Genomic DNA, 27,326 nt, shown 5'->3' with positions numbered 1-27,326 from the left:
TGAACTCATGACTCCTAATAAATAAGACTCATTTTCCTTGTCCATGGGGTAGTACTAATAGTGCTTTCCCAGATTATTGCAGCAACAGACTTGGGACATAAAGAGAAGGGCACCCTGTGCCTAAGTTGTTCAGGGCTTTGTTCATTACATACTGGTATCATTAGATACTGGTATCTGAGAAGGCCTCACAGAAAGTTGACATTTGGAAAGTGAAAGTTATTAAAAGGGAATAGCTCCTCCCATCCTGAACATGGAAATGCAATGATAATTCACAATGAATGTCACTTAACTATTTATAAGCAGTAAACCAGGGCAGGACCAGTGGAGATCTAGTCAGTTCTGGTTTCCAGAATCTTATAACAAAAGTGAACTAAAGCTTTTATATAAGATTGAGAATGATATGTTAATTGTGCATTTATTCTTATTTCTAAACAACATGGTAGAAGCTGGGCTGGAAACTTTTCTTGAGACAACCCCAAAACAAGAATTTAAATTATGTGCAAGTCATTTGCATACACTGCTAGCGAAGACTCCTTTGTATACCTTTCCCACGAAGCTGTACAAGCTAAATATAACTAAAGCTTCAGGGATTACTAGACAGAGTCATTCATTACGATTCGCTGTCTGGGAATGAATACCAAAAATATGATTTTTACCTGCCAATTTGTCTTCCATATTCCCAGACACTGACTCATAACATCCCACCCAGTGGACAGATGGGTAATATAGAATTTCTGTTGTTGCAAGTTTTCCCAATTATATATTCAGCATCAAAGACAACTTCACTTCAGGCCAAAAGATATTTAGGTGCCTAATTATAGATTTGGGAGCCTAACACTGGGCACCCAGGGCTGAAAAGCTTGGCCTGAACTCTAATACTGAATGTGTAATTGAGAAAACTTGTAACAACAGAAATTGTATATTATCTCCCTGTCCTCTGGGTGGGATGTTATGAGTCAGTGTCTGGTCACCAAGGACAGAACATTTAGCAGGTAAAAAATTAATACATTTGCTTTCAGATACTCAGACTCACATTTTAAATTTAGGACCAAAAAGAACCTATATTCACAATTCTTTTAGGCTTCAGTTATAATAAGGTAACCATAAAATAGAAAGTTGCCTGAAAATCTTTAATTGGGTCTAATAAAAGGCTCTTTAAAGTATCCTGTAAGCAATCAGATTTTAGGTATGAAAAGCTTATGGTTTCTCTAGGCTGGACAACTAGTAGTAAAAATAAGTCATAGTAGATGTTTTACCTAGCTGAAAACTATTTTAACCTGGGGCTGAAATATTCTGGGCAAAGTTTCATCAAGAAGCACTATTAGGGTGGGGGGGTAGTGCTTGGCTAATGTACTGATTTTGTGATCAAAGAAAACAGACACATTTAGCGCTATCCCTGCTCTTAGCAGAAAAACCTGCACTATAGTAAAAAAAGAAAAAACCAACAATGCTGCAGCTGCTATAATGGTAAACCACAGCTGTGTACATGTACAGGTTTTTTCCAAAGCCAGTAAACCAAGGCTATCTGTGCATGGACTATTATGCTATTGCTTCTGCAGCTGTGACTTTGTTGCCAGCTGCAAAATAATTTCTAGCATAAATGTGGGTTTTTTTATTCTGAATTTCCAGCCACTGCAGTAACCAGAGGTATACTCCACAGTCAATTTACTCCAGAGTAGCCTTCCTAACATCAACATAAACATATTGGTCAACATGCTATTATCACCAGGAGTATCCTGAAAGCTGCTCAATCCAGCAGACTGATGAACAGATCTCCCGGGGATAGTTAGCTGGCCACAGAGAGGGATGTCACTCATTCACTCAGTTCATCTACAACTGAAAAGGATATTCGAAAAGTACCTGTTATTTTCTGCCAACATTTTGTGCTCACCACATTTGTGAGCCACTCACAAAGCTTGAAACATCCAACACATACCTCCATCGTTCTTCTTTTAGTTAATGTTATTCCAAAGTTTTTCCACACCCAGCGCTGTTCCACAACATGAGCAAAAATCACATGTCCATTTCCACAAGCCCCCGCTATTTGCGTGCCATCAGTAGACCAAGCTATATTAAATATGCTGCCGGTGTTTGGTTTCTCTAAGGCATAGGACCACTGCAAATAAAAATAAATAAAAAAAGTGCATACTTCCACTTGTAATTACTTCTACAGTACACAACGCATATATTACAACAATGCAGTAATAATGCTCTGTGTATGTGTACGCATACAACATCTTTGTCTATCACTCTTAAATTATTTGTCTTTGAGACAGTGATAGGATTACTTAGTTTTCTGTTCAGCATCCAGGACAGTGAGGACACTAAATAAATGTTAAATGGTTTCTGAAGCAAAGGCATGAACCTAATTAGCTAACAGTAAGGCAATGCTATTCCAGCTTTTTATTAGATGAACTGAGTGCAAAATAAAAGGAAAAAAGTTGGTATCTCTGGGATAATTTCACATAAAAGTCTAAATCGCTAAACAACAGTGAACACTTGTTATGTGGAGCAGACGATTTTTGTGAAAGAGTTTTAATAGGTATCTGTGGGTGGGGAAGTATAGAGGGGAAGAGCTCTCTTTGTGGTTCCCTTGCAGGTGCCTCCGTCTAGAGAATGCTACAAAACAACTAAAACAGCACATATACAGACACAAAATGGGACAGAGGTTGATTCAAACTTCATAAATCTTATTTGAACAAAGGGCAGAGAAAGTAGCACTTTATCTACTGTAGATGCTTTGTTGTTGTTGTTGAAAGCTCCTCCTTCCAACGTCAAAGGAGCAGCTGTATTAAGTCTTGCAGCAAAGAGATGTAACATGATGAGACATTTTAGGGACCAATCGATTTACTGTGGCATGAGCTTCCATGCATCCTACACAACTGCCCCCCAAGTCATATTCTGGCTACATTAGAAGACAAATGCAGAATAGTATGCAAAGTGTTGGACTTGAGTCAGGAAGATTCAGGTTTAAAACCTTGTTCAGCCATTAAGCTTACTAGGGTTTGGGGTGATTACTACCTTTTACTCTAATATATTACACAGCAGTGCTATGAACAGAAAAGAATGATAAACTTTTGGTTTGTCCTGTTGCTACTATGCCTTATCAAGGCCCATTGTGTTTGCTAAACAGTTCCATATCATGGTGTACTTTGCAATCAGTTGTGTCCATTATTATTACAACAAGGCCAATCTACCCTAATGTCCAACGGTAGCATCCTCCCTGGTTTGTGGTTAACTGGTTCCATTGTTAAACTTTTTTTTAATGTTAACAAGTTTTTCCTAATGTTCAATCCAAATCTACTATCCTGTACCTAAAGACCATTAGATGTAGTCCTGTCTTCCAAGGCAGCAGATATAAAGTATTTGCTTCTTCTACTGTAATATCCCTTCAAGTATTTGAATAATGCTATAATCCCGACCCTGCCACGGCTTCTTTTCTCCAGGCTGAATGTACTTCAACCTTTTGTCATAGGATTTGTCTTCTATACTCTTGACCATCTTCATTGACCTCATCTGAACCCATTCCAGTTTGTCTACATCCTTTTGAAAGCACAGCACCCAGAGCTATGACGAAGAGCTCCAGCAAAAGTCTGACTACTACAGAAAGAGCACTTCTCATGACTTGAAACCTATTCATCCACCAAAAGTTAACACTGCAATATACATTATTTAAATAAGCTGTGGTCTGTCAAAAGCAGAGAAGAAGAGAAGTTTGGATTTGATATCCTGCTTTATCACTACTCTAGGGAGTCTCAAAGCGGCTAACATTCTCCTTTCCCTTCCTCCCCCACAACAAACACTCTGTGAGGTGAGTGAGGCTGAGAGACTTCAGAGAAGTGTGACTACCCCAAGGTCACCCAGCAGCTGCATGTGGAGGAGCGGGGACGCGAACACAGTTCACCAGATTACAAGTCTACCGCTCTTAACCACTACACCATATTGGCTCTTGTAAATTGCTACAAAAGCACTTGTAAATTGTTATACAGTAGAAATTAAATCAGAAAAATGACACTGTTTTTGCGGATATGCTTTCCTCATAGTGGTTTCTTCAGATGAGAATGACTTTGTGGTTGCTTTCCAGAGCAATGGATTAGTATGGTAAATGATGAAAAATTTTCTACGATATTATGATGGTGGCATATTTTCTTGCATCTCATTTTGTGTCTATTTCAGGCTTAATAATATGGTTTTTGTAATATGGGCCTGAACAATCAGGGGAAAGCAGGAAGCTCTTAACATTCTTTTCTAATGAAAATGATCTAAGGTATGCAATACAATGCATGAAAATAATACTGAGGGCCAAATGCTCATTAAATTGTCCTACCAAAGAATCTGATATAAATACTAAGCAGATGTACTTCCAGGCCATAGTGCAAAAAGTAATAATATTTGAAATAAGTTACAGCTTCACAAAATCTATTTCACCTAAAAGATGACAGAGCAATGCAGATACCTTAGTAGTACAAGGTGACCTGAATATTCTCCAAGTATGCCATCATGTATTTGTGATTTTCTCAGTCTGCATCTGATGCAGAAGGTGACACACCTGAGGGAGGGGAGTCACGTATGAGTTCCTGATCTAATAATTAAGCAACTGTGAGGCCACAGAACCTTGGCAGGTCTACCTGTGGAAACAATTGTATTTCCAGTAATGTTAACTGTGGCTATAACTATCAATGGCTCCTGTATATCCATGCCTAAAAATGACTTCAATTTATGGTTTTAGTATGGGTGAAGTGGGAACCCTGGATAGCACTAATTGTAATTAATGGTCCAGTATGGACCATCTCAGGAATTAGTGTTGGGTTGGGTTCTCCTCCCTAGTCCCTCCCTCCCCTGATGTACTACTTTGGAGCTTTGTTGTTGTTGCTTGTATTAAGCCAGAGTTCCGTTTTACATCTGAACCAGGTTAACTAGTTGTCAAGTCATGAAAATAAGCATTCTCCTGAATGTTTAACCATAGTTTAGAAATTGGGAATGTCACATTTGCATTCACTGTATACCATACAATGCATATTATTAACATTTTAGGACTTTTAGGACTTATTGTAGCATAATAAAGCAGCAAGTTCCAAGACCTGTGTTTTGAAGACTATAAGACAGCACTGCTCAAACTGAAGATTTTGAAGACACCAAGGCAACCTTTCCTATTTAGAAATTTGGTTTTCACTACAAAAGAAAAATAAATTCAAGTTTCTGAAACTCAGAACAGTCAAACCTAAACAGAAGAACAATACAGAGTAAAAGTTTTTAAAGTAAAAATAGCACATATTGAGAGATCTGGATACATGTGTCAAATGGAAAAGTTTAACATGATATTAAGCCTGGCACAAGGTTACTCTTACTTCTCTTGAAGAAAGATTGTTTCAGCCTAGACTGTTTAAAAAGGCCCACTTCATTTTCAAGGGAAAGGAAGCCAAAAATCAGATCTTATTACAAGAGTTCTAAATCAGTATATATGAATTCACCAACCTAAGTTTGGTTTTGGGATATGTGCAAAACATTAAAGCGTACACTTGATTTCTCAGGAGCATATAAAAACACCAACGATAAAATTACGACTGTGTTAAAATTAAGTATAAACACACTTCTACAAAAATCTGTGTTTGGGTCTTTGGGTTTCTCTCTGGAGATTAAAAAGTTTTGTGAGAACCAAAAGCAGCAGCATACATATTTCTTGTAATTAGAAGATGCTGTCAGCGCCTCTGTAACTGATGGGAAACAATGCTCTATAATAGGTGTCAGGGAACTGCCATCGGAAGGACAGGAGGTGCAAAGGCTCCCTCAGGTTGAAAGAGACGGAGCAGCTGAAGAGGGAACCAGTAGGGGGCGAGCAGGAACTTCCAGGGAAAGTGAGTCGGAGGGGTGGCTCAGAGACGTTTCCAGCGAAAACAGTGGAGAGGTCTCAGGACCTCCTATAGGGACACCCACGCCTCGCCGGAAACTGTCACGCAGAGAGTCCAGAAGACGTGTTTCCGTGAAAGAGCTTTTATGTTGGAAACGTTTCCGAAAGCAACCACTTTCGGATACTACTAGCGATTGACGCAGCCATGCCGGAGGGGCTCCGTCACAGGCAGAGGTTTGAAAACCTGATCAAACTCTGAGGGACTTGCATTTTACGCACAAGCAGCTCATCATCCCACCACAGCAATCCGAAAGTCCCTGAAAGCCAGCTTGTGCAAGCAGCGGCATCATGAGCGACCCAGCCGGAACCGGAGGAGCAGGAGCAGCTGGAGGAGGTCCAAGCCTGGAAGAAAGGTACAGGGCGTTGGAGATCCAGCTGGCCATGCAAACGGCGAGGCTTGAGGAGAGGAGGGCTCAGGATGCAGAAAAGGGAAAGGAGAAAACCACCCCGATAGCCAGAAAGGTGCCAGGATTGGTGCAGAAATTCGGGGGAGATCCCAGAAACTATCATGCCTTTAGAACTGAGATGCAATACGCTCTCAACCTGCAGTATGATGACTTCCCCGACGAGGAATCGCGAGTGGCTTTTGTAATTGGCCATCTCGAAGGGGGGGCGAAGGATTGGGTTCGACCCCTGATGGCAGTGAATAATGAGATACTAAAGGACACGAGGAAGTTTTTTCGTGCCATGGACCTGATGTTTTCCAGTGACATTGAGCAGGGGGTGGTACGAAGGCAGTTAATGGCTTGCAAACAGGGGAGCCGATCTGTCCGTGAGTACTGGACTGAGTTTACTATGCTGATTCATAAATTGGGGTGGGACCTATCGGCGGAACCCATCCAAATGCTTTTTGAAGAGGGGCTTTCTTCGGCCGTTAAAGATGAACTTTCCCGGGGGCCAAGGGCGGAGTCTATGGATCAGCTGACCAAATCCGCGCTGGCCATAGGAGCGCGCCAGGAAGCGAGAGCTTTGGAAAGGCGGGAAGGGAAAGGAGACCGTTGGAGGGAACTGCGCATTCCGGACATTCCAGAGCCACCTTTCCCGCCGGCAGAGCCGATGGAAGTTGGAACAGCGCGGGCGCGCGCAGTTTCAAATCCCAGTGAAGGGCGGAAGAAGGAGGGAAAGAGCGCCAAGAAATGTTATCTCTGCCAACAGCCAGGGCACTTTGCCAGAGTCTGCCCACAAAGAAAGGAATGGCAAGGGATGGCAGGAGCTGTGGGGGAAAGGGAGGAGGAAAACAAGGAGCAAGTAAAAGCCAACGCCTGGCTGCCACCGTCGGGGCACAGCAGCCAGGCCAAAGAGCAGTGAAAGTGCCCACGCCAGAACCACCCAGACCTGCTTTAGTGATAGAAGTGTCACTAGAGCTGCCAAATGGACACCCCCTACAGGTCAAGGCGCTTTTGGATTCAGGCAGCTCCTGTAATTTTATGAGTAAGGAGTTTGCAGCTGAGCACCAGATACAGACCATCCCTTTAAGTAATCCCTTGCAGGTGACCACGATTGATGGCAGAGAGCTGTTGGGAGGAGAAGTTAGCCAACAGACTGTCCCGATGATAATGAGGGTGGCAAGGCACACCGAACGGATAGCGTTTAATGTGGCCACCTTGGGAGGAGCTCCCATCATTTTGGGGATGAGCTGGCTGGCGCTACACGATCCGCTAGTGGGCTGGCATCAGAGGGTGGTCTCCTTTGGGTCAGCGCATTGCCTAGAACACTGCAAGCAGGGGAAGGTTCAGGGCGGAGACAGAGTCACCCTAGCCGGGATGGAAGTAATGGGCAGAGGGAAGGTGCCCCCGCAATACGCAGATCTGAGCAACGTATTCAGCGAAAGGGAAGCAGACAAACTGCCGCCGCATAGACCCTTTGACTGTCAAATCAACCTACTCCCTGGGGCCCAACTCCCAGTGGGCAAGCTGTACGCCATGTCCGACAGGGAGATGCAGGAGCTGAGGGAGTTCATTGACAAAAACCTGAAGCGAGGTTTCATCAGAGAGTCCCGAGCGGTGGGGGGCAGCCCAGTGTTTTTTGTGGACAAAAAAAACACAGATAAGCCGAGACTTGTGTGTGACTTCAGGGCCTTGAATGCAGTGTCGGAACCCCTGGCTTTCCCTATGCCCCGAATTGATGACATTTTGACCAGGGTAAGGAAGGGAAAGATTTTTACAAAGCTGGACCTGCGGGGGGCGTACAATCTGATACGCATAAGGAAGGGAGATGAATGGAAGACCACCATGTTCACCCCTTTGGGAGCCTTTGAATACCTCGTTATGCCCTTCGGTCTACAAGGAGGCTCCGCGTGCTTTCAAGCGTTTATTAACCACGTTCTGGGGCCTTTGCTCTACAAGAACTGTGTGGCCTTTTTAGACGACGTGTTGGTGTATTCGGAGGATGAGGAGCAGCATGTGAGGGACGTTCGAGAAGTGTTGGGCAGGCTGCAAGCCAACCAGCTGTGGGTGAAACTGGAGAAGTGCCAGTTTCATACCAAGGAGGTGGAATTCCTGGGGTACCGCTTGTCAGACAAGGGATTGGCCATGGATCCAGGCAAGGTCCAAGCGGTACTGGAATGGAAGACGCCGAAGACCAAGAAGGATGTGCAAAGATTCTTGGAGTTTGGGAACTTTTATCGGAAGTTCATCAAGAACTTTGCCCACTTGACGGCGCCCATCACCGACTGCCTCAGCAGCAAGAAGAAATTTGTTTGGACGGCGGAGGCGGAGCGAGCATTTGAAGAACTGAAAAGGGCTTTCGCCTCGGAAGAACAACTTCTGCATGTGGATTTACGAAAACCCATGAGAGTGGAAACCGATGCGTCCGACCGGGCGGTAGGGGCGGTACTTCTTCAACCGGGGAGGAGTATGTCAGAGTGGAGACCGTGTGCCTTCTTCTCGCGGAAGCTGAATAAATCCGAGAGGAACTACACGGTGTATGACAGGGAACTACTTGCCATTCACGAAGCGTTCCGGAGGTGGAGACATTTATTAATTGGGGCACAACACAAGGTGCAAGTGTGCACCGACCACAAGAATTTAGAGTATTGGAGAACAGCTCGAGTGCTCAACCAACGACAAGTGAGATGGGCACAGGAATTCTCTAAATTCAACTTTGAAATTTGTTATGTGCCAGGTCCAGAAAACGTCAGGGCGGACGCTCTCTCACGCAAACCAGAGTATTGGGAGGGGGAGGGGGCGATTGAAGAGAGACATGTCATCCCTGAGGACCGCTGGGTGTGTGGGGCGGCGCTGGTGGGGCAACGAGAACTGGTAGAGGAAACGGAAAATGATGAATATGCCCAGGATAAGCTCAGAGGACTCAGGGGGGAGGGCGAGAGCCCCGAAGGTTTTGAGGAAAGAAATGGGGCATTGTATTACAAAGGGGCACTGTATATACCCGAAGGTGAATTGAGGGGGAGGGTACTCAAGCAGTTGCACGATAGCCCCACGGCGGGACATTTTGGGCAACACAAGACCATGTGGTTGGTTACCAGGGAATTCTGGTGGCCCAAGGTGAGGGAAGATGTAAGGGAGTATGTAAGAGGGTGTGACCAATGTCAGCGAGCCAAAGGGGAAAGACGGGCGCCGGCAGGGTTATTAGAACCATTACCCACACCAGAACGGCCTTGGGAAGCGGTATCAATAGATTTTATGACGGATCTGCCGAAGTCCAAGGGGAAAACAGCCATCATGGTAGTAGTAGACCTGTTAACAAAGATGTGCCACTTTGTAGCATGCTCACATGCAGTCACAGCGGAAGAAACAGCGAAGTTGTTTGTAGAACACATCTTTAGGTTGCACGGGGCTCCCTTGAGGGTGATCTCAGACCGCGGCAAACAATTTACTTCCAGGTTCTGGAGGAAGCTCATGAGCTTGCTGCACGTGGAAGTCAATTTTTCAACGGCCCGGCACCCTGAAACCAACGGGCAGGCGGAAAGAGCAAATGGCATTCTTCAACAATATCTGAGGTGTTATGTCAATGACAGAGAGAACGATTGGGTCGAAAAGTTGGCGCTGGCAGAATTTGCCTACAATAATGCGGAGAATGTGTCCACAGGGATGAGCCCCTTTTTGGCTAATTACGGGTGTCACCCCAGGGCATTTCCAGGGGAGGGAGGGGAGAGATGGAGCGTTCCAGCGGCTGAACATTTTGTAGAAGAGATGGAAGCGATCCATCATCAGCTCCAGCTCAACTTAGAAAGGGCCAAGGCACAATATAAGAAGCAGGCAGACAAGAACAGAAGGGAAGGTGAAACCATAAGGGTGGGGGATCAAGTGTGGCTGTCAACCCAAGGGTTGCCGTTCAAAGGGGGTTGTAAGAAATTGAGGCCCAGAAGATTGGGACCCTTTGAGGTCATTCAGCAGGTCAACCCGGTGGCTTTCAAACTCCGGTTACCCAACCACATGAAATTGCACCCAGTGTTCCACAGGTCGTTACTGTCACCATACAGGGGGGGACGTGAAGGGGAGCACGTCAGGGGACCAGCCTTGGAAGAGAGGGAACGCAGCAACCATGTAGCGGAAATCCTCGATTCCAGGTGGAAGGGAAATCAGGTAGAGTATTTGGTGGCGTGGGAAGGGGAACCGGAGTCAGAAAACACCTGGGTGACTGCAGGGGAGGTCAATGACGAGGTTTTAACAGAAACGTTCCACCAAAGATTCCCTAGGAAACCACAGCCGGTAGAAAGGTTTAGGAGGGAGTACTTCGGCACCACCGACGAGGAACAGGAAATGGAAGGATTCACGGAGTCGGAGTTGGAAGAGGGAATAGACTCCGAAGACGAGGAGTATCGAGAGACGAGGGACAGTAGCAGGTGGAGGGAAGTGTTCGAAACTTCGGACGATGAGGAAGGTTCTTTCAGGGGTTTTACTTCCTCCCAGCCCGGAGGGGAGGAGACGGGAGGGGGTGAAGGGGGCCCTGGAGGGGAGGTGGATGTCAGGGAACTGCCATCGGAAGGACAGGAGGTGCAAAGGCTCCCTCAGGTTGAAAGAGACGGAGCAGCTGAAGAGGGAACCAGTAGGGGGCGAGCAGGAACTTCCAGGGAAAGTGAGTCGGAGGGGTGGCTCAGAGACGTTTCCAGCGAAAACAGTGGAGAGGTCTCAGGACCTCCTATAGGGACACCCACGCCTCGCCGGAAACTGTCACGCAGAGAGTCCAGAAGACGTGTTTCCGTGAAAGAGCTTTTATGTTGGAAACGTTTCCGAAAGCAACCACTTTCGGATACTACTAGCGATTGACGCAGCCATGCCGGAGGGGCTCCGTCACAGGCAGAGGTTTGAAAACCTGATCAAACTCTGAGGGACTTGCATTTTACGCACAAGCAGCTCATCATCCCACCACAATAGGTTATTTAAAAGATATGGGGGGAAATAAATACATTTTAAAATGGGTAACTTGTAGAATATTATTACAGCCAAACTTCAGTGACATTTGAGAAGCTTTGCACATTTTTTTCTGTATGTTCCACCTTATGGCTGCAAAAAAGGATCCATAAAAAGGTATTCCATAAACACATAAAATGCAGAATATATTTTATTCCCACAAACAAACACAGTGGAAATTGCATCACTAACGAGAGGCTCACTGGATGATGGGAACATGTATGTATATACATGGCTAGAAATGTAACCTGTAGTCAAGTGGACAGGCAAGTACCAGACCCAGTATCGTTTGTGTTCCTAGCTGGCTTTGCTCCATACTGGTATTGCTTTTTCCTCCAGCGGTTTTTGCTTAGATTATTTGTTTCCGCCAAAAGGCTATAACTTGAACTTCTTTCTTTATCCACTGTTGCCTTTCTTTGCTGCTATCCCCTTTTCAATCCCCCATGTTTTGAGCTGCTTTCCTTCGTTAGCCCAGCCACAGCTTCCCTTCGCTTGGCCCATCCTTCTCTGTTAGATTGTCTGGTTTGACCACTCACATTTGGTTGTACAAGGTTGTACTTTTACATCAGGGGTGAAGAACTGGATCAGGCTGGTGGGCCAGATCCTTATCTACCCTAACTCTTGCCAGCCAAATTTGACAGGTGAGCATGGCTGCCTATCTGTCAATCACCTGACACCACAAAGACATCATGTGATGCAGTGCTTTGAAGCCCTGACAATCAGCTGACTGTTGTAATTTCAAAGTGCCATGCAGGACTCTTTAAAGCACCAATGATATGCTGATAATTGGGAATTGAAAGCTCTTTGAAACCCTGACAGTCACTGATCTTTAGCCAAATAGATGGGGAAGGTGCAGAAATACCTGGAATGTAGGAAACAACCCAGTCAATGAATTGCTAAGCCACCTATTTGCGCCCTACAAAAGCATATGCAGCAGCTTTTGCTCTCTCCAAGCCATTTGAATACCTCAGACTGGCATCCCAAAGTGGTGGTCCAGTTTGCTTCCTCAGTTGGGCCAGCCCTATTTGTTTGATGTGTAAACCCTCCAAAGTTGCTTGCTTGTGTATATAATAAACAAACCAGAAGCACAGTGCCATAAGCATTACTTGCATGTGCATCTGCACAAAATTAACATTAAATCAACTTTAGTATTTGCTTCTGGGCAGAAACAGCTATAATACAAAGGTTTTGTATTACCCATGAAACCAAGGTTTATAGTCACTGTTGTATACAAAGCTAATAGACTAATAGGGAACTAATGTACAGTGGTACCTCAGGTTAAGAACTTAATTCATTCTGGAGGTCCGTTCTTAACCTGAAACTGTTCTTAACCTGAGGTACCACATTAGCTAATGGGGCCTCCCGCTGCCACCGTGCCGCCACCGTGCGATTTCTGTTCTCATCCTGAAGCAAAGTTCTTAACCTGAGGTACTATTTCTGGGTTAGCATAGTCTGTAACCTGAAGCATCTGTAACCCGAGGTACCGCTGTACTACAACGGTGATTAAGAACTGAAACCACTGCTATCTTTTAAAATAATTTCAGTCCTCCTCTCATTCTTAATCTTGGAATTTAGTCAATGATTTGGCTCTTTACTAATCTAAGATATGGATTAAATGAATAACCTACTTTCAAATATTTGGATCATTATCTCATCTAGTGAATTGTATCATATCAAAATGTGCTGTTCTGGAAATGAATTGCTGCCAAAAACCTCTTTTTAAATTCTGGTTACAGTGCACTGTCAAATTTCAGTAGAATTCTACTCAATCATTGCCAGTATATTCCAAGGAAATCAATGGGAGGCCACAAGGGAAACCATGATATTCCAGTGTAATTTATTTAAAGAACTGAATTTGGTAAAATTAAATACATTCAAATATATAGGTCATACTAGGGAAAACTGGGATGCAATCCCTGAACAGCATTAAGGGAAACAAATTTGCTAGGTCTACAGTTATGGAATGGAAATATAATCTTCAATGCAGTAATGCATTTATTCCATACATAGTAGCTACTTTTGAAAGAGTAGCCTATCAATTACATATTTTTTTACAGAATCAAAAACAACAGTTTTAATTCTGAGATAAAATAATTCATGGTGCTTTTTTCATTTCGAATTGATACTGATCATGGAGTTTAATCCCAATAGAAAACTTTAAAAATATATCTACAAATATTTGCTGACAAACACATATTACAAATACAGAATACAAATACATATTTGCAGATGCAGCATTCGGGAGGAAGGTATTGCAAATAGTACTACAGACTTCCCTCCTGGATACCTCAGTTGGTTAGAGCATGGTGCTAGTGGCACCAAGGTTGCAGGTTCGATCCCTGTATGGGACAGCTGCAGATTCCTGCACTGCAGGGGGATGGACTAGATGATCCTCAGGGTCCCTCCCAACTCTATGATTCTATATTATAAAGGAAATCTTAGGACTGCTTTTTTTTCTGAGAACAAAGTATCATGCAGGTATGAAGAGCAAATACGTATCATACGTATTTTATATTCTAGTCCAATGCCACAGTACAACAATCTTAAGAAGTAGTCCTTTTAACTGCTTTGTTATGATGAGAGAAGTGGCAGTAAAAGTAAGTAACCAAATGTGACTGAAAATAAAATGGTTTTCATGCACTCTACAGAGTTTAACAACCCTTCACCATGCAGTTTAAATCATCTAGAAAATATCTCAACACGTTCTGAAGTGAAGAAACAAAATGCCATTGTAGTCTTTGTCTACTGGTTCTCTTTAATATCATTACTACCTACCTTCATTTACAGGAGGGCAAAGAAAACAGTAAGGAGATTATAGAAACTTGAAAATAATGCTTTTTACACAATTCTTGTTTCAGATTTATATAATGTTGTCAAGTTTTATAAAAACCCATTCCCATCAATCTATTCTGAAATGTGACCAGGAAACAACACAGAGTGTAAACTCTTCCTCTAGATCCCTGAGGCCAGGGCAAGATACAGGTTTAAATTCCACCCCATTATTGTGCCCAAGTTTCATTACCTTCACAATCAAGGAAATGGTGGTACAGTCTCTACTACCAAAAATCCCTCTGAAGGTAAAAATATTTTCTGACCACCGGTCCACCTCAACCACATCTTCAATAAAGGGCACAGCTACTATAATGACTGATTTTAAAAAGCTGTGCTCATGCATTAGAATGATGAGACATATGGGAGATGTCCTATTGCATAGAGATCAATAATATAATTAAAAGTTAGTATGCAGAGGCATTCACAATATAACAAGATATTCAGTAGGAAAATATGTTGCCCACAAGTCTAAAAAATACAGGTGGTGTTCCAAGACTTAGACTAAGCTAAACAACTGTAGTAGAGCTTTATTTTTGTACAGTAGTGCACAGGTTAAAAAAAAAATCCCTTAAAATCTGCAAAAGAATTCAGAACTATAATAAAAATGGCACTAACAATTGGGGCTCAATTAACCTCTGGTAAAGAAAGCAGAAAAGTAACATTCCTTTATATGAAGGACCAGATTGACTAAATGATTCTAACAACAAAAATCATGTATATGTGTGTGTGCACTTATACTGACTGTGGCTTATAATGTTCTTTATGCTTTATATAAATGTTTCTTTCATTCTCTGGGGCACTGAGAAAGGGGTCCTCTCTTGTGATTCATTTTCTGTAACTGCGGGGGTGGGGGAATATTAGAAGGCCTCAGTCCTTCCTGATTTCTATTTCTGTGTAAGAGTAATGCGACATGACCAACAGTGTCAAAGCAGGCATACAAACCCACAGGAAGTCACCCACAAGGTATGTATGAATAGTCACAGGCGTCAGGCACTGGTCTTTTCTTCAGACACTTAGCATTTTAAAAATCAGGGACAAAGAAAATGCAACTGTTTTTTGTATTATATGTAGAAGTGTGTTCGGCTTTGAACATAATCTATGCCTGGCACAAATGTTAAAAGCACCTACCAAAGTTAATTCTAATACTGGGTGTTGTTGCTTTTCATGAAATTGCATGACATTTTAACTGAAGTCTGTTTCTAAGCAGTACTACTGTAAAAGTGGCACACACGCACGCACGCGCGCACACACACACACACACACACACATATAAAGGAACAGATGAAAAGCAAAAAAGAGATGGAAGCAAAAGAGTATTTGTTAGCGTATTTAATTAAATTATGCTTTGTAACTAGTTGCATATGCTGTAGAAGGGTTAATGATATGTATATCTCCTGATGGCTCTCGAGGGAGCAATTCGCTGATTCAGCTCCATTACATCAGACACAATAAAAATGTCTGTGTTGACCAGAAAGCCAGGTCTGGTTCTCTTCAAACACTATCACACTGGTTATGTGACTCATTCTCTCTTCTCTCTCAGCACCAGCATGGCTAATTCTTTAGGAGCTATTTATATTTAAGTCAAGGGAAAAAATTGCATGAAGCAGCAAAAACGAAGGAGGCAAGTCTCATAAATTATTCCTGCCAGCTGTAAAGGAATAGATAGTATCTGGCTTTAGCTACTGTTAATCCCCTCCCCATTCCTCTGTAGGAAGAAAGTCCCATTTTAAAGTATTTTTCTGTAAACAGACTTAACTTCAATATTTTATGTTGTGTGTTCTGTAATAGATGAACTTACAAATGATTAAGAAAAGTCTCTGTAAAGTTTGTGTTTCTTCTCTCATTCTTCTTATGCTTCGAAACAAATACACCACCTATATATTTTGTGTTTATAAATCAAAAATAATTAATACCAATGCCAGACTCATAAACAATACCATGGATTAGAATTCTCACTTTGCCTATAATTGTTGAAAGAGTGGAGTAGGGGATTTTTTCCATTAATAGCTTGAATGTATGACACAGTGGTTGAAAAATGTTTGGGAGTAACTAACATCAGGGTTTGCAACAAGTGATGCTTTTACTTAGTCTGCAGTCTCCTCCTCAGAGTCTATCTTAAGGCTATGACTAAATGCAGAACTTGGGGTTTCACCATTAAGGTAGCAAAATGGGAGCGGAGTGGAGGAAAGCTGAATATCCAGCCTAATTGATTAATGAACAGCTCTGGGAACCTGAAAGCTTGCTTATTGTTTTGTACTATTTTGGTGGATCCGTATAAAGGCAATGACCAATAATGGATTTTGAAATCCTTCAAGTGGACCAGATACGGCTTCCTTTCAATCCAGAATCAACACCCGACATTATGAAACATTTGCCAGCACCCATAAACTCCAACAAGGTCCACCAGTGCTGCTATTTCCAAATGCTCTCCTCCAAGCACTCTCTACCACATGCCCCTGCTCCAACCGGTAGCACTGCTGCAGCCACCAGCCTCTGCCCCTTCCAAGCTAATCCAGTTGTTGTTATTCATCAGTCTCAAAAGACTACGAAAGAGTGTGCCACTGAGGTCAAACTGTTGGAGTTACAGTGCCTGTTGTGGCTGTAGAGACCAATATGGGAGAGACATGTTTTGCTGCAGCTGGGGCAGATGAAGGCATCTGGTTTCGCTGTTACAGATGCACCATGGTGTTTCTTCTCTCTGCGCTCCCTCCCAGTGGTCATTCCTCCTCTGGTCACTGTTGTGGATACACAACCTGACTGTCTCCAAGCATTGAGGTCGTCTGCAAGGGGCTCCCACACAGCAGGGTTCATGTTGCCAGTCTTCATGCCACGTTTGCAGACATCTTTGTAATGCAGAGTTGGTTTGCCAACAGATCTGATGCCTGAAGCCAGCTCCCTGTAGACCACATCCTTGGGGATCCTGCCATCTTCCATTCTGTGGACATGACTAAGCCAACGTAGATGTCGCTGAGACAGAAGTGCCAACATACAGGGAATGTGGGTATGATAGAGCACATCTTTTTTTGAACTCTGCCCTGCCACGTGATGCCCAAAATCTTCCGAACACAGCACATATGGATTTAGATGTCATTCCTGGCAGGTATAACATTATCCCATACCCTTTTGGAGAGAGCTATTGCCATAGCTGCCTTACTTACACTTTTCCAGCTCAGTGTCAATGGAAAGTATGCTGGTTATGGTGGAGCCCAGGTAGACAGAATAGTCCACCACCTCAAGCATGTGGCCACCAATGCTGATGCGTGGAGTGCTGCTAATGCCCTGACCCAAGATGTTGGTCTTCATGAGGCAGTGATGCTGCAATAAACCAGAAGCTGACTGGTTGTTCAGCTCCTAGCCCATTACCTCACAGCTGCTGGGTTAGGTTATTAACAAGTACAGGTGTGTAGCTCCCCCCCATTCTCCACCCCCCTTGAATGAAATTTTCATGTGTGAAGAGGATTCTTCCTGAAATCCAGCATAAACTCTATACTGTTGTATTACAAAGCATTCTCTCAGATTTTCAATGAAGGAGTAATAATAATAATAATAATAATAATAATAATAATAATTTATTATTTGTACCCCAGCCACTTTGGGCGGCTTCCAACAAAGATTAAAAATACATTAAAATGTCACACATTAAAAACTTCCCTAAACAGGGCTGCCTTCAGATGTCTTCTAAATGTCAGGTAGTTGTTTATCTCTTTGACATCTGCTGGGAGGGTGTTCCACGGGGCGGGCGCCTCAATTAAATAAGAAATGAGTTTTAATTTAAAGAACACTCTTCGAGGCTGTAACTGAATTCTAAGAAGTGTAACTGAATTCAGCAGGCCACATCTTGAGTTGCAAATAATTTACAATTTGAAAATTTAGTAATTTGAAATCCTATTAAGCTCTACTAGAAGTAAATGCTGCTGTTTTCAATATGGCTCACTCCCAAGTAGAATCATAGAATCATAGAGTTGGAAGAGACCACAAGGGCCATCGAGTCCAACCCCCTGCCAAGCAGGAAACACCATCAGAGCACTCCTGACATATGGTTGTCAAGCCTCTGCTTAAAGACCTCCAAAGAAGGAGACTCCACCACACTCCTTGGCAGCAAATTCCACTGTCGAACAGCTCTTATTGTCAGGAAGTAAATATGAATAAGATTGCAGTCTGAAATTAGTAAGCCTACGAATGCGAACAATGCATACAGAGAAGCTATTCAGATTATGGCTTTGTTGTGACAGATTTTGGGGGAAAGTTTCAGACTCATTTGCCATGTTCTCACATAACACTAAACCACTATTTAGCACTACATGCATGAGCTGGAATGAGCCCAAGAAAAAGCTTTGGGCTCACACACTCCCCCTACCTTCTCCACCTCCTGCACAGAGTGGAGAAGGATTTTGCCAGCATTTAGCTTCACTTTCCCCTAATCTTGACTTGTTGTTGCATATAAACCAGAGATTGTGGTTTATCAGAAACTCTGGTTAGTTAAACAAGCCAGCTTCATAACTCATGGTTTGAAGTTTGCTTATTTTGAAACTGACTAGTTTGAAATAAACCATGATCCCTGGTTCCTATGCAACAAGTCAAGATTAGGGGAACATGAAACTAAACACTGGCAAAGTCCTTCTCACAGCTGCATGGGAGGAGAGGATTAGAGATGTGAAAGCCCAGGAAAAAACAGGAAAAATGGGGGGGGTACCCAAACTCCCCCCATTTTCCCATTCTTTCAATTGGGTGGGTTGATTTTTCCAGTTTCTTTCCAGGCCTTCACATCTCTGGGAATGATTTATTTTAAAGCTTTGCTCATGTTCATTCCTTGTCACTGATGTTGTGTGAACCATGGTTTAGCATTATGTTCTAACTGGCCTAGTGTTACTTTCAAACATATTCTTCAATTATCTATTGCATTATCAACAATGTATGTGTTACAAGTATACCTCCCACCCTTCCTTCAAGGAGCTCAATGTGGTATATATGGATTCCCCCTCTTATCTCACACGAATCTTATGAAGTAGGTTAGGAAAAGAGACACTGAGAGTCTCCTACCCTAAGCTCTTCATCTTATTCTACAATTGTCATTATTATTTCTAAGTGATTGATGAATCATGGATTCAAATATTCATAATCTGAGTCAGGCTAGGTAATAGGTGGGGGCACACTGCTTTGTCAAGGAAAATTAAGGCACCACTCAAAATATTACAGCTGTACAACAGGTGCCAATATGATAACAGTTGTTTGAGGAAGGACTAGAAGTCACAAGCTGTTGTGAAATGAAAGTCAACTTCTGGACTGTAAAATACTAGTGCAACGTGATTTATTGTCTGCTAATAATGTTCATAATTGAGATGTAAAGCACCTATATTGTCTTTCTTTTGTGGCTGTGAATCCTCGCCATGAATAGTGTATGCAAAACAGAGAAGTAGGAGACAAAGACTGAAAGGAAGCAGGAGAGGAAGGAAGTATTAAAGGACAAGTGAGTGTGGAATGGAGTGAGAGAGGACAAGAGAGAAATGTATGAAACCGGGAGATGTGAATCCTATCAAAAATGTTATGTATTAGAAAGTTTTCTTTTTTAAAGCCAACATAAAAATTTATGTAGCATTTTTAATATTTCAGTATAAAATACTTTAATACCAGACTATTGCATACTAAAGTTACACTAGCATAAGACCCTTTCATGGAGTGGTAAGGTGTTGAAAGGGATGGTAACTCTACTGTTACAAACTTAGCTCACTCTCATGCCAGTACCTGGAGGAAACTCTATTTCACTCTTTATAATTATATTTAACTATGATCAAATAGAATATACTATGGCAGATGTGAATCACTATAACAAGAACTAGTCTTCATGATTGATTAGCAATTTGCCTACTTTAATGCTTCAGCTGCAAACACTGTCTTTGGAAAATCAACTATTCTGGCACAAAATCACAGCTTATTTTATGAACAGCATACTTTCTGGTCTGAAAAGATTATGATTGAAAAGCTCCAAACAACACTATTTTGCCAGAGAACCTTAGTCAACCTAAATCAGAAATAGTCATTTATCCTTTTTCTCTAGCCAGAAATAAAGCAAAAACAACTATTAAATGAGATGATAGTTTAAAAATGTAAAACTAAATATCCCACCTTCTTAGTTGACTAAGAAGTATTTTAGAAGTAAAAATAAATTAGTGATGAATAGACCTTGAAGCTATGATTTATAATAGATTTTCAGATTCAGAGGAAAATGATAATTTCTGAACTTCCTTATTAACTACATTTAATATCTGTTTCTAATTTGCTATATATGTGAAGCGATGTGAATGATCATTTGCAGCACATTTTTTCCTTTTGATTTAAATGTCAACTTGGACACATTTTGAGCTCTTGGGCATGAGTAGCAAGAGGAAAGAGAGTAACATTGTTCAAAACAGTTCTAGAAACGTGAGTGAAACATGCATACATGAATAGAAATCCGTAGCCTAATTCAGCACTTTTGTGCAGAGTCAAGGAGCACGTGTGTGCAATTACACCTCAGACCCATGTCATTCATGGCCCACAGGGAGGGTGGCAATCCTAGTGGAGTAATCAGATTACCAGAGGCTGAAAAGAAGCTGGTAGCAGTTTATGTAGTGCTATGAAGTGATCCCTGCCCGCAAGGAACTCAAATTCCTCTCAATGCTATATTAGCCTCTGGGATAGGACAACCCCATGAAGAACGGAAGCCTGCTCCCACCTCGCAACATGGGCGATCACTACCAGCATATTCCCGCTTATCAGCAGGAATCCTGAATAGGCACATTTCATTTGTGGGCATTTCATCCACTACTCAGTCTAATAGGTTCCTTGTTTCTGCTTGAAAAGAGGTGTCCTTCTCCATCACAAAGCACACTCAAAACCTGCCCTGAAATGATCCATCAACTTTAAGAGAGAAATATACAACAAAACATTAAAATCATAACTTAAAAGCAGCTATTAAAATATTCAAATGATTATTAAAATCAACAGTATCTAAAAAGAAATAGCACACTTGCAACTTCTACATGCCTGGATAGACTTGCCTAAATAAATTTGCTCTAAGTAGGCACCAGAAAGAGTACAGTGAAGGCACCTGCCTGATGTCAATAGGAAGGGACCTTTTAATTGTAATTTCTGCCACGCTAAAATACTGATTTCTTCGAAGTGCAGAATGGGTATTATGTGACACATGAAACAGGGCCAGTTGCACATACTGAAGCAGTCAAGTGGGCACAGATGGGGTAAAGTGATGCCTCAAGTAAACTTATTCCAAGTGGCTAAGGCTTTATATACCAATAGTAATACCTCTACACTTGATCTTAGCCAAAAGGCCGAGAAGGCCGTAATACCTCAAACATGGCCCAGTAGCAAATAAGTAACCAGTGCAGTTCTCTTGGAAGTGTTGTATGTTGACAGGGGAATAAGGCTGCTTATTAATCACATAGCATAATGAAAAGATGAAAATCCTTTGACTGTAAAACTTTAAATTGGAAATATAAGATGTACCAGTGAAATTTCTTTACTATTCTTCTTTACCACTAAGTAAACAAATATATAGTATATACATTAAAAATTCTAAGTTATGGTCCAATTTTATAAAGTTTAGATTTTTAATGTATACAGCCTTCTTTTCTAAAAGTGAATCCACTAAGCACACCAGGAAATAATTTATAAAGATATCCCACTGGACAGACACCCCAAAACAAGTGTTATTCTCAAATCATCAGTTACTTACCCCAGTTTTATCGCAAAGTCGTAAGGTATGAAAGGACCCCACAGCAAATAACTCTCCATCCAGAGCCCAAGCAACAGAAGTGATAGGATACTCATGCGACTGTGAACTATACATTAGACGACCATAGCTATCCCACACCTATAAACCATTAAAAGATAGTTGTTAATGACATCATATTTCAAAGGAGTCTTATTTGTTTTCCAAATACAAATCATGTTTCAGAACTACATAACATTTCTTGTATATTACCCAAAGTGGGAGCAATGGCTATTTCCAGTCCTATCTCCAACCTCACCCTTTATATCCACTCTCCAAGTGAAGGATCTGTCCTGATCTTTCCCTTTGCTCTACATGCTACAATGGATTAAGGTTCATAAATAATGGGATAGCTTGGATATGTGTGGCTGGGGGTACTACTGAAGTAATTGACACGGGGGAAACCAAGAGTAGTACCAGGTCTGCTCAGATGTTTTATGTATCTCATCATCAGTATTCCGTGCCCCCAGTTTGATATCCTGAAGTTCATTCCTTCAAATAGTCACCTTACCCCACACCTTATTTAGAGTATGTGGACAGGCATTTCCTTCTTTGGACCAGTTACACAGCATGAGATCCTTGGAACACTATGTGATCCAAGTAAAAAGGTCATTTGGCTTGCTCAGTATGGGCAGACTGAGGTAATATGGGTTATATCCAACTAAGTTCTACTCATAATAGACTGATTAGAATTAATGGATCTAATTTAGTAATATCTATATCTATATTACAGTTTTGATTTACCAATCTATTTAGTTTTTTATGATGCAATCACTCTTACCTCGCTGTTCTTCTATGAAAATAATTTTTGTTCTAGCACACTAGTGTGGGCAGGCATAAGCAGTACTTTTAAAATATTTAGCCATAAATAAGGTTGGCTGATATATTTATTCTGAAGAATAAAAGACATTTAAAGGAATGTGTTCTGAATAAGAAACTCTTTTACTTCACTGCATTTTTGTTGTTGAAAATAATACATAACTTGTATTTGCAATCTTCACCAGCTGATAGAATAAGATCATTGACAGAGTTCCAATCAACTTTTAGAATAATTCCATCATGAGCTTTCCACTGTAGAAGAAAATAGAATTGAAATAAACTTTTTAAAAAACAAATCAGGAGGATGTTATTATTATTTGTATATTACGAAGAGCTACAATTACAAGATGTCAATTCCATTTTCATTCACAAAATTTGTATACTGCCCTTCATCTGAAGATCAAAATACAAAAATACAAAATGAGAACACAAAATACATAATAGAAACAAGAACAAACCAATAACCCCCACTCCCACAAACACATTTAAAAGCCCATAAAAAGTTAATCACCTTAGGCAAGGTTAAAGAGAAAAATTTTCCCCTTGTGCCTAAAGATATGCAATGAAAGCACCAGGCACACCTCTCTGGGAAGAGCATTCCAAAGCAGTTCCTGTGCCAAAACCAGGCCTAAACCCCAATTGAAATGGATCTAGAAAATCTAATACTGGCCCAACAACATATCAAGTGTTTTCTGTCTGCTAGCACAAGGGCTCTTGTGCTGGAGGACAGGTGAGTTTTAATACAGTGCAACAAGGGAATCCAATGCAACCATTGCTCTATCGGAAAATCAATGTACAATGATTACATAATCTATTGTACAACAAAGCAACCTGTTTATGCATTCTCTTTCACAACAACCTTCTGCTGGTGTAAAACATTTTGCCAGAAGAACAAGCAGACCACTAAGTAACCTTACGTAACACTATACTGCATACAATTCTAAATATTAACAGGTTGCAGTTTCAGGCTGGCAAGCCATTTCAACCATATTGGGGGGGAAACAGCAGCATAATTGATAAGTTGTTTTAAAAACAAAGCTTTTAAAGGTCATGTCATTTGAGGACAGCTAAGATTAAATAAATAAACTAACTATATATACAATAAACTGATATAGTCATATATTACTTTTGCAACAGAGCTCTCTCTAAGTTAGGTTGCACAATCCATATAAAAACATTGGGATAGATAAAAGTTAAATGTTCACCCACTGTGTACTTTTTGGATAATTTTTTTTTTTTAAATGGCCTAGGTTCTGCAATGTAGGGTGAATAGTTATCAATCCACATGTGTTCCAATGTTTAGGACTATATGCACTTTTAGGTGTCAGTCCTGTTAAAGTGCTGTGCTGGTGCACACTTAACATTCATGACTGATTAACTGTGCTTAAACAATCAGGACTGGGTTGCAAGATTTTGTGCTCTTTCTTCCCAGTGGTTCCCTACTTGAGTGAGTGCAAATCCCTTTCTCCCCAGCCTCCTCAATCATGATTAAGCATTACATCAGCACCACTTTCAACCACAGTTTCTAAACTTATTTCAAATTCTGGCTAAGTCTGGTTAGCCTTAATTGCAGTTAATATTGATCCCCTGTAATGCTTAACTGTGGTTTTAATGAGTGATTGTGCAACCTCTGTTAAGGAAAGTAGAAGTGTTATGTGTACATACAAACAGTTGCATTACCTTTTAAGAAGCGTAATTAGAATTATAGCACCATCTGAAGAGAATGCCCATTTATTTCACAGGATTACAACAACTGCCTTGAACTATCTGGTGCCAGGCAAAAACATTCCTCTTTACCCTGGCCTATGGCTATTAAATAATCTATGGCCTGTGGGGGAGTGGACAGTTATTATGATGACTATGTCATTATTACGCTGTCTGTCAGTATGTTTTTATTATGTTTTTATCTTCTGTAATGTGCTTTTTATATTGTATACAGCCCTGGGATCTTCTGATAAAGGGTGGTATGTAAACTGAATAAATAATAATCCTAATAATAGTTGTAATGTGGATACTGAGGCTCTGTTCCACACATGAACTTGCATATATGAAAGTACTGTATTCTCTATACCAACACTGGTGAGTTAGTCCTTAACACTGTTGTGAATGACAATGTTCCTGCCAAAATAACAACATAATAATAATTTTATTATTTATACCCCAACCATCTGGCTGGGGTTACCCAGCCACTTTTGATGCACACACAGTTTTTTATTATATAAATATTTTATATAAATATATATAAATATAAATATCCTGAAACAGTATGAAAGGCTAAATCCCATTTCACATTACAGTAATGGTTACCTGCAGAACTTTAGCATTTGGTTGAAGTGGTTTGATAATCAGCTGCTTTCCTGATGTATAAAGAATCTTTTCAGAATCAGGACCCCATGCTACTGAATATATCGGTGTGCCTGTAGAAAAGCCCGAGAAAGGGAGAGAGAAAAGAAGTAAGGATATATTAGCAGTGCTTTTTTTCTGGGGGGACGCAGGGGTACGCATACCCCTAAAGATTTTGTAAATCTACGTTTGGCCTCATTGAGGGACAGTATTTGAATATGAGTAGGTAAATCCCCTTCATGGATCACTGCCTTGTCGTGGTGAAGGGGCTTGAAGCTATGAGCTATGCCATGCAGTGCCACCCAAGATGGACAGGTCATAGCCAAGAGTTTAGACTAAATGTGATCCACCTGGAGAAGGAACTGGCAAACCACTCCAGCATTTTGCCAAGAAAACTCCATGGACATAAAAAGGAGAAGCTTTGAGAAGAAAGTGAAAGTTTCCAAGGCATGCTCTGGTTCATGGGGTCACAGACAGTTGAACACGACTAAGACGACTAAACAACAACAAGGTAAATGAGAGTACCCCTAAAAAAATTTTTTTTAAGGAAAAAACACTGTATATTAGTAGGAAATCCTGCTAACTTGCTGAGTAAGGCCCAATATTTTCTAGCGCTGATATCTGATCTGTTTTAAAAAGGCAAATTTACAGAGACTGTACTGTTAAAAATGGATGGCAGTTGTAACCAAGGTCAGCTACTGTGGCATGCAACTATTATTTAATTAAACTTCTGGGAGGTTCACAGAATAAAAATTCAAGATTAAAACACAAAATACATAATAAAAACAAGAACATAACAAACCAATAACCCCAACTGTTGTTGTAAACTTACAAACCACTACCTAGGAGCGACAGGCCCATGGCCACCGACTAGTGAGATGCGTTCCTGCTTGCCCAAAGGCACTTGGAGGTTCGTAGGCCAATAGGTTAAGAAAGCAATGACACACAGGGAATTCTCTTTTCCTGAAGACTTTACAAAGCATAACCCTCTATTGGAAGGTGTTTCTATTTGAGCTGGCTTCTTGTGGAGATGGTTAGGGTTTTCAATGGAATATTAAAGAGAAATCCAATATTGTGCTAGCAGATTTCCCTTTTCTCTCCTCCCTCTTGCACCCCTCCACATGTGCAGAAGGAGGGGAACAGAGGAAGTCATGTTGTGTGAGTAGAAGTCCTTTCTGAATGCAGATGAGCAGAATTAGATATTGTCTTTAGATTTTAGGACTTTAGTTATTGTTACGTATTTATCACCAGTGGGCTAATGAGTTCAAACATAAAGAGTCCAACTGGCTCCAGCTGGCAGCAATTTCAGTCCTTAAAAAGACAGCACATCAGACTAATCCAGAGTACCTGGAGGGGAATAACCAAACTCAGTGTTGATGTATGTCAAAGTTTATGTCTGTACAGGATCGAAGCAGGGCAGGAAGGGCAGGAAGGAGGAGCTGAGCAAATAGCAGGGATTAGCAGCAGGCTGTTTCTTGTTCCTCATATCAAAGAACCAGATCAGAATTGATAGTTCTGACAGAGGATCAGGGTTATTGCACGACCTGCATCACTCCATCTGGAGTTTGTTTAGATCTTGCAAGTTGGCAATAGATCTATCAACAGCAAGAAACGTAAGAATCTACTGAAACAGCATCATGGCTTTAGACTATAGCAATGCTAGTGCCACCCTTATTGGATAGCTGTGACAAAGTAGGCTCCAGAGACACAAGCAAGGGTATAAGAAATGGCCTTGTTGCAGGGACTGTGAGGTGACCGATTTCAAAGTGGTATATAAATTTAGTCTCTGTTTGATATCCACAGGGTCCCAGCTTTAGGACCTGGTGTTGCCTCTGATACACACAGAACTATGGCTTTATAGCACTGTTATCCCCAAATCCTTATAATCCCATCTTGCTCTAGTTTTAGGACTGTAACACAAGTCATATATTATGGAATAAAGTCAAACTTTCTCAATGCTAACATTTTCTGAGAATCTCTCATTGCTATACCACCACTAGCAAAGCTATAAAACAGCAAAGTTCTAGCAGAAGACTGCTCTAAAAAACATGAGTCAAACAGCAGCCAAGGGTGTTGAAGATTAAGAGAGGTACAGTAGAGGTTGCTGCTGCCACTGAGAGAGACAGGAAAAGATAAAGAATGGAGATTGGCTATATGAGTTAACATAGCTGCATTCCACATGCTTAGAAGGTCTGTGCTTGACATATACAGTATTAGCTATCATTACAGATTTGGATTAAAAGGTCTGTTGGTATGCCTAGGTCTAATTAAACTAATTAAATTAAAG

General features: G+C 41.4%; 1 protein-coding gene across 2 annotated transcripts in view; it reads right to left on the bottom strand.

The window, feature by feature from the left end:
• Positions 1–27,326, bottom strand: part of IFT80 (intraflagellar transport 80) — a 68,545-nt gene that overhangs the window by 18,528 nt on the left and 22,691 nt on the right. For both annotated transcript variants that reach the window (XM_077929815.1, XM_077929816.1), the window contains exons 6-9: positions 25,004–25,113; positions 22,861–22,948; positions 21,842–21,981; positions 1,937–2,116 (exon numbers count right to left, since the gene is read on the bottom strand). In XM_077929815.1, the coding sequence (XP_077785941.1) occupies positions 1,937–2,116; positions 21,842–21,981; positions 22,861–22,948; positions 25,004–25,113 (518 nt within the window). The remainder of the gene's footprint in view (positions 1–1,936; positions 2,117–21,841; positions 21,982–22,860; positions 22,949–25,003; positions 25,114–27,326) is intronic.

The sequence above is a fragment of the Podarcis muralis genome, chromosome 6, assembly GCF_964188315.1.
Source record: "Podarcis muralis chromosome 6, rPodMur119.hap1.1, whole genome shotgun sequence".
NCBI classification, from domain to species: Eukaryota; Metazoa; Chordata; class Lepidosauria; order Squamata; family Lacertidae; genus Podarcis; species Podarcis muralis.
Note: the sequence above shows the minus strand (reverse complement) of the source record. Positions and strands in the feature narration are given on the sequence as shown.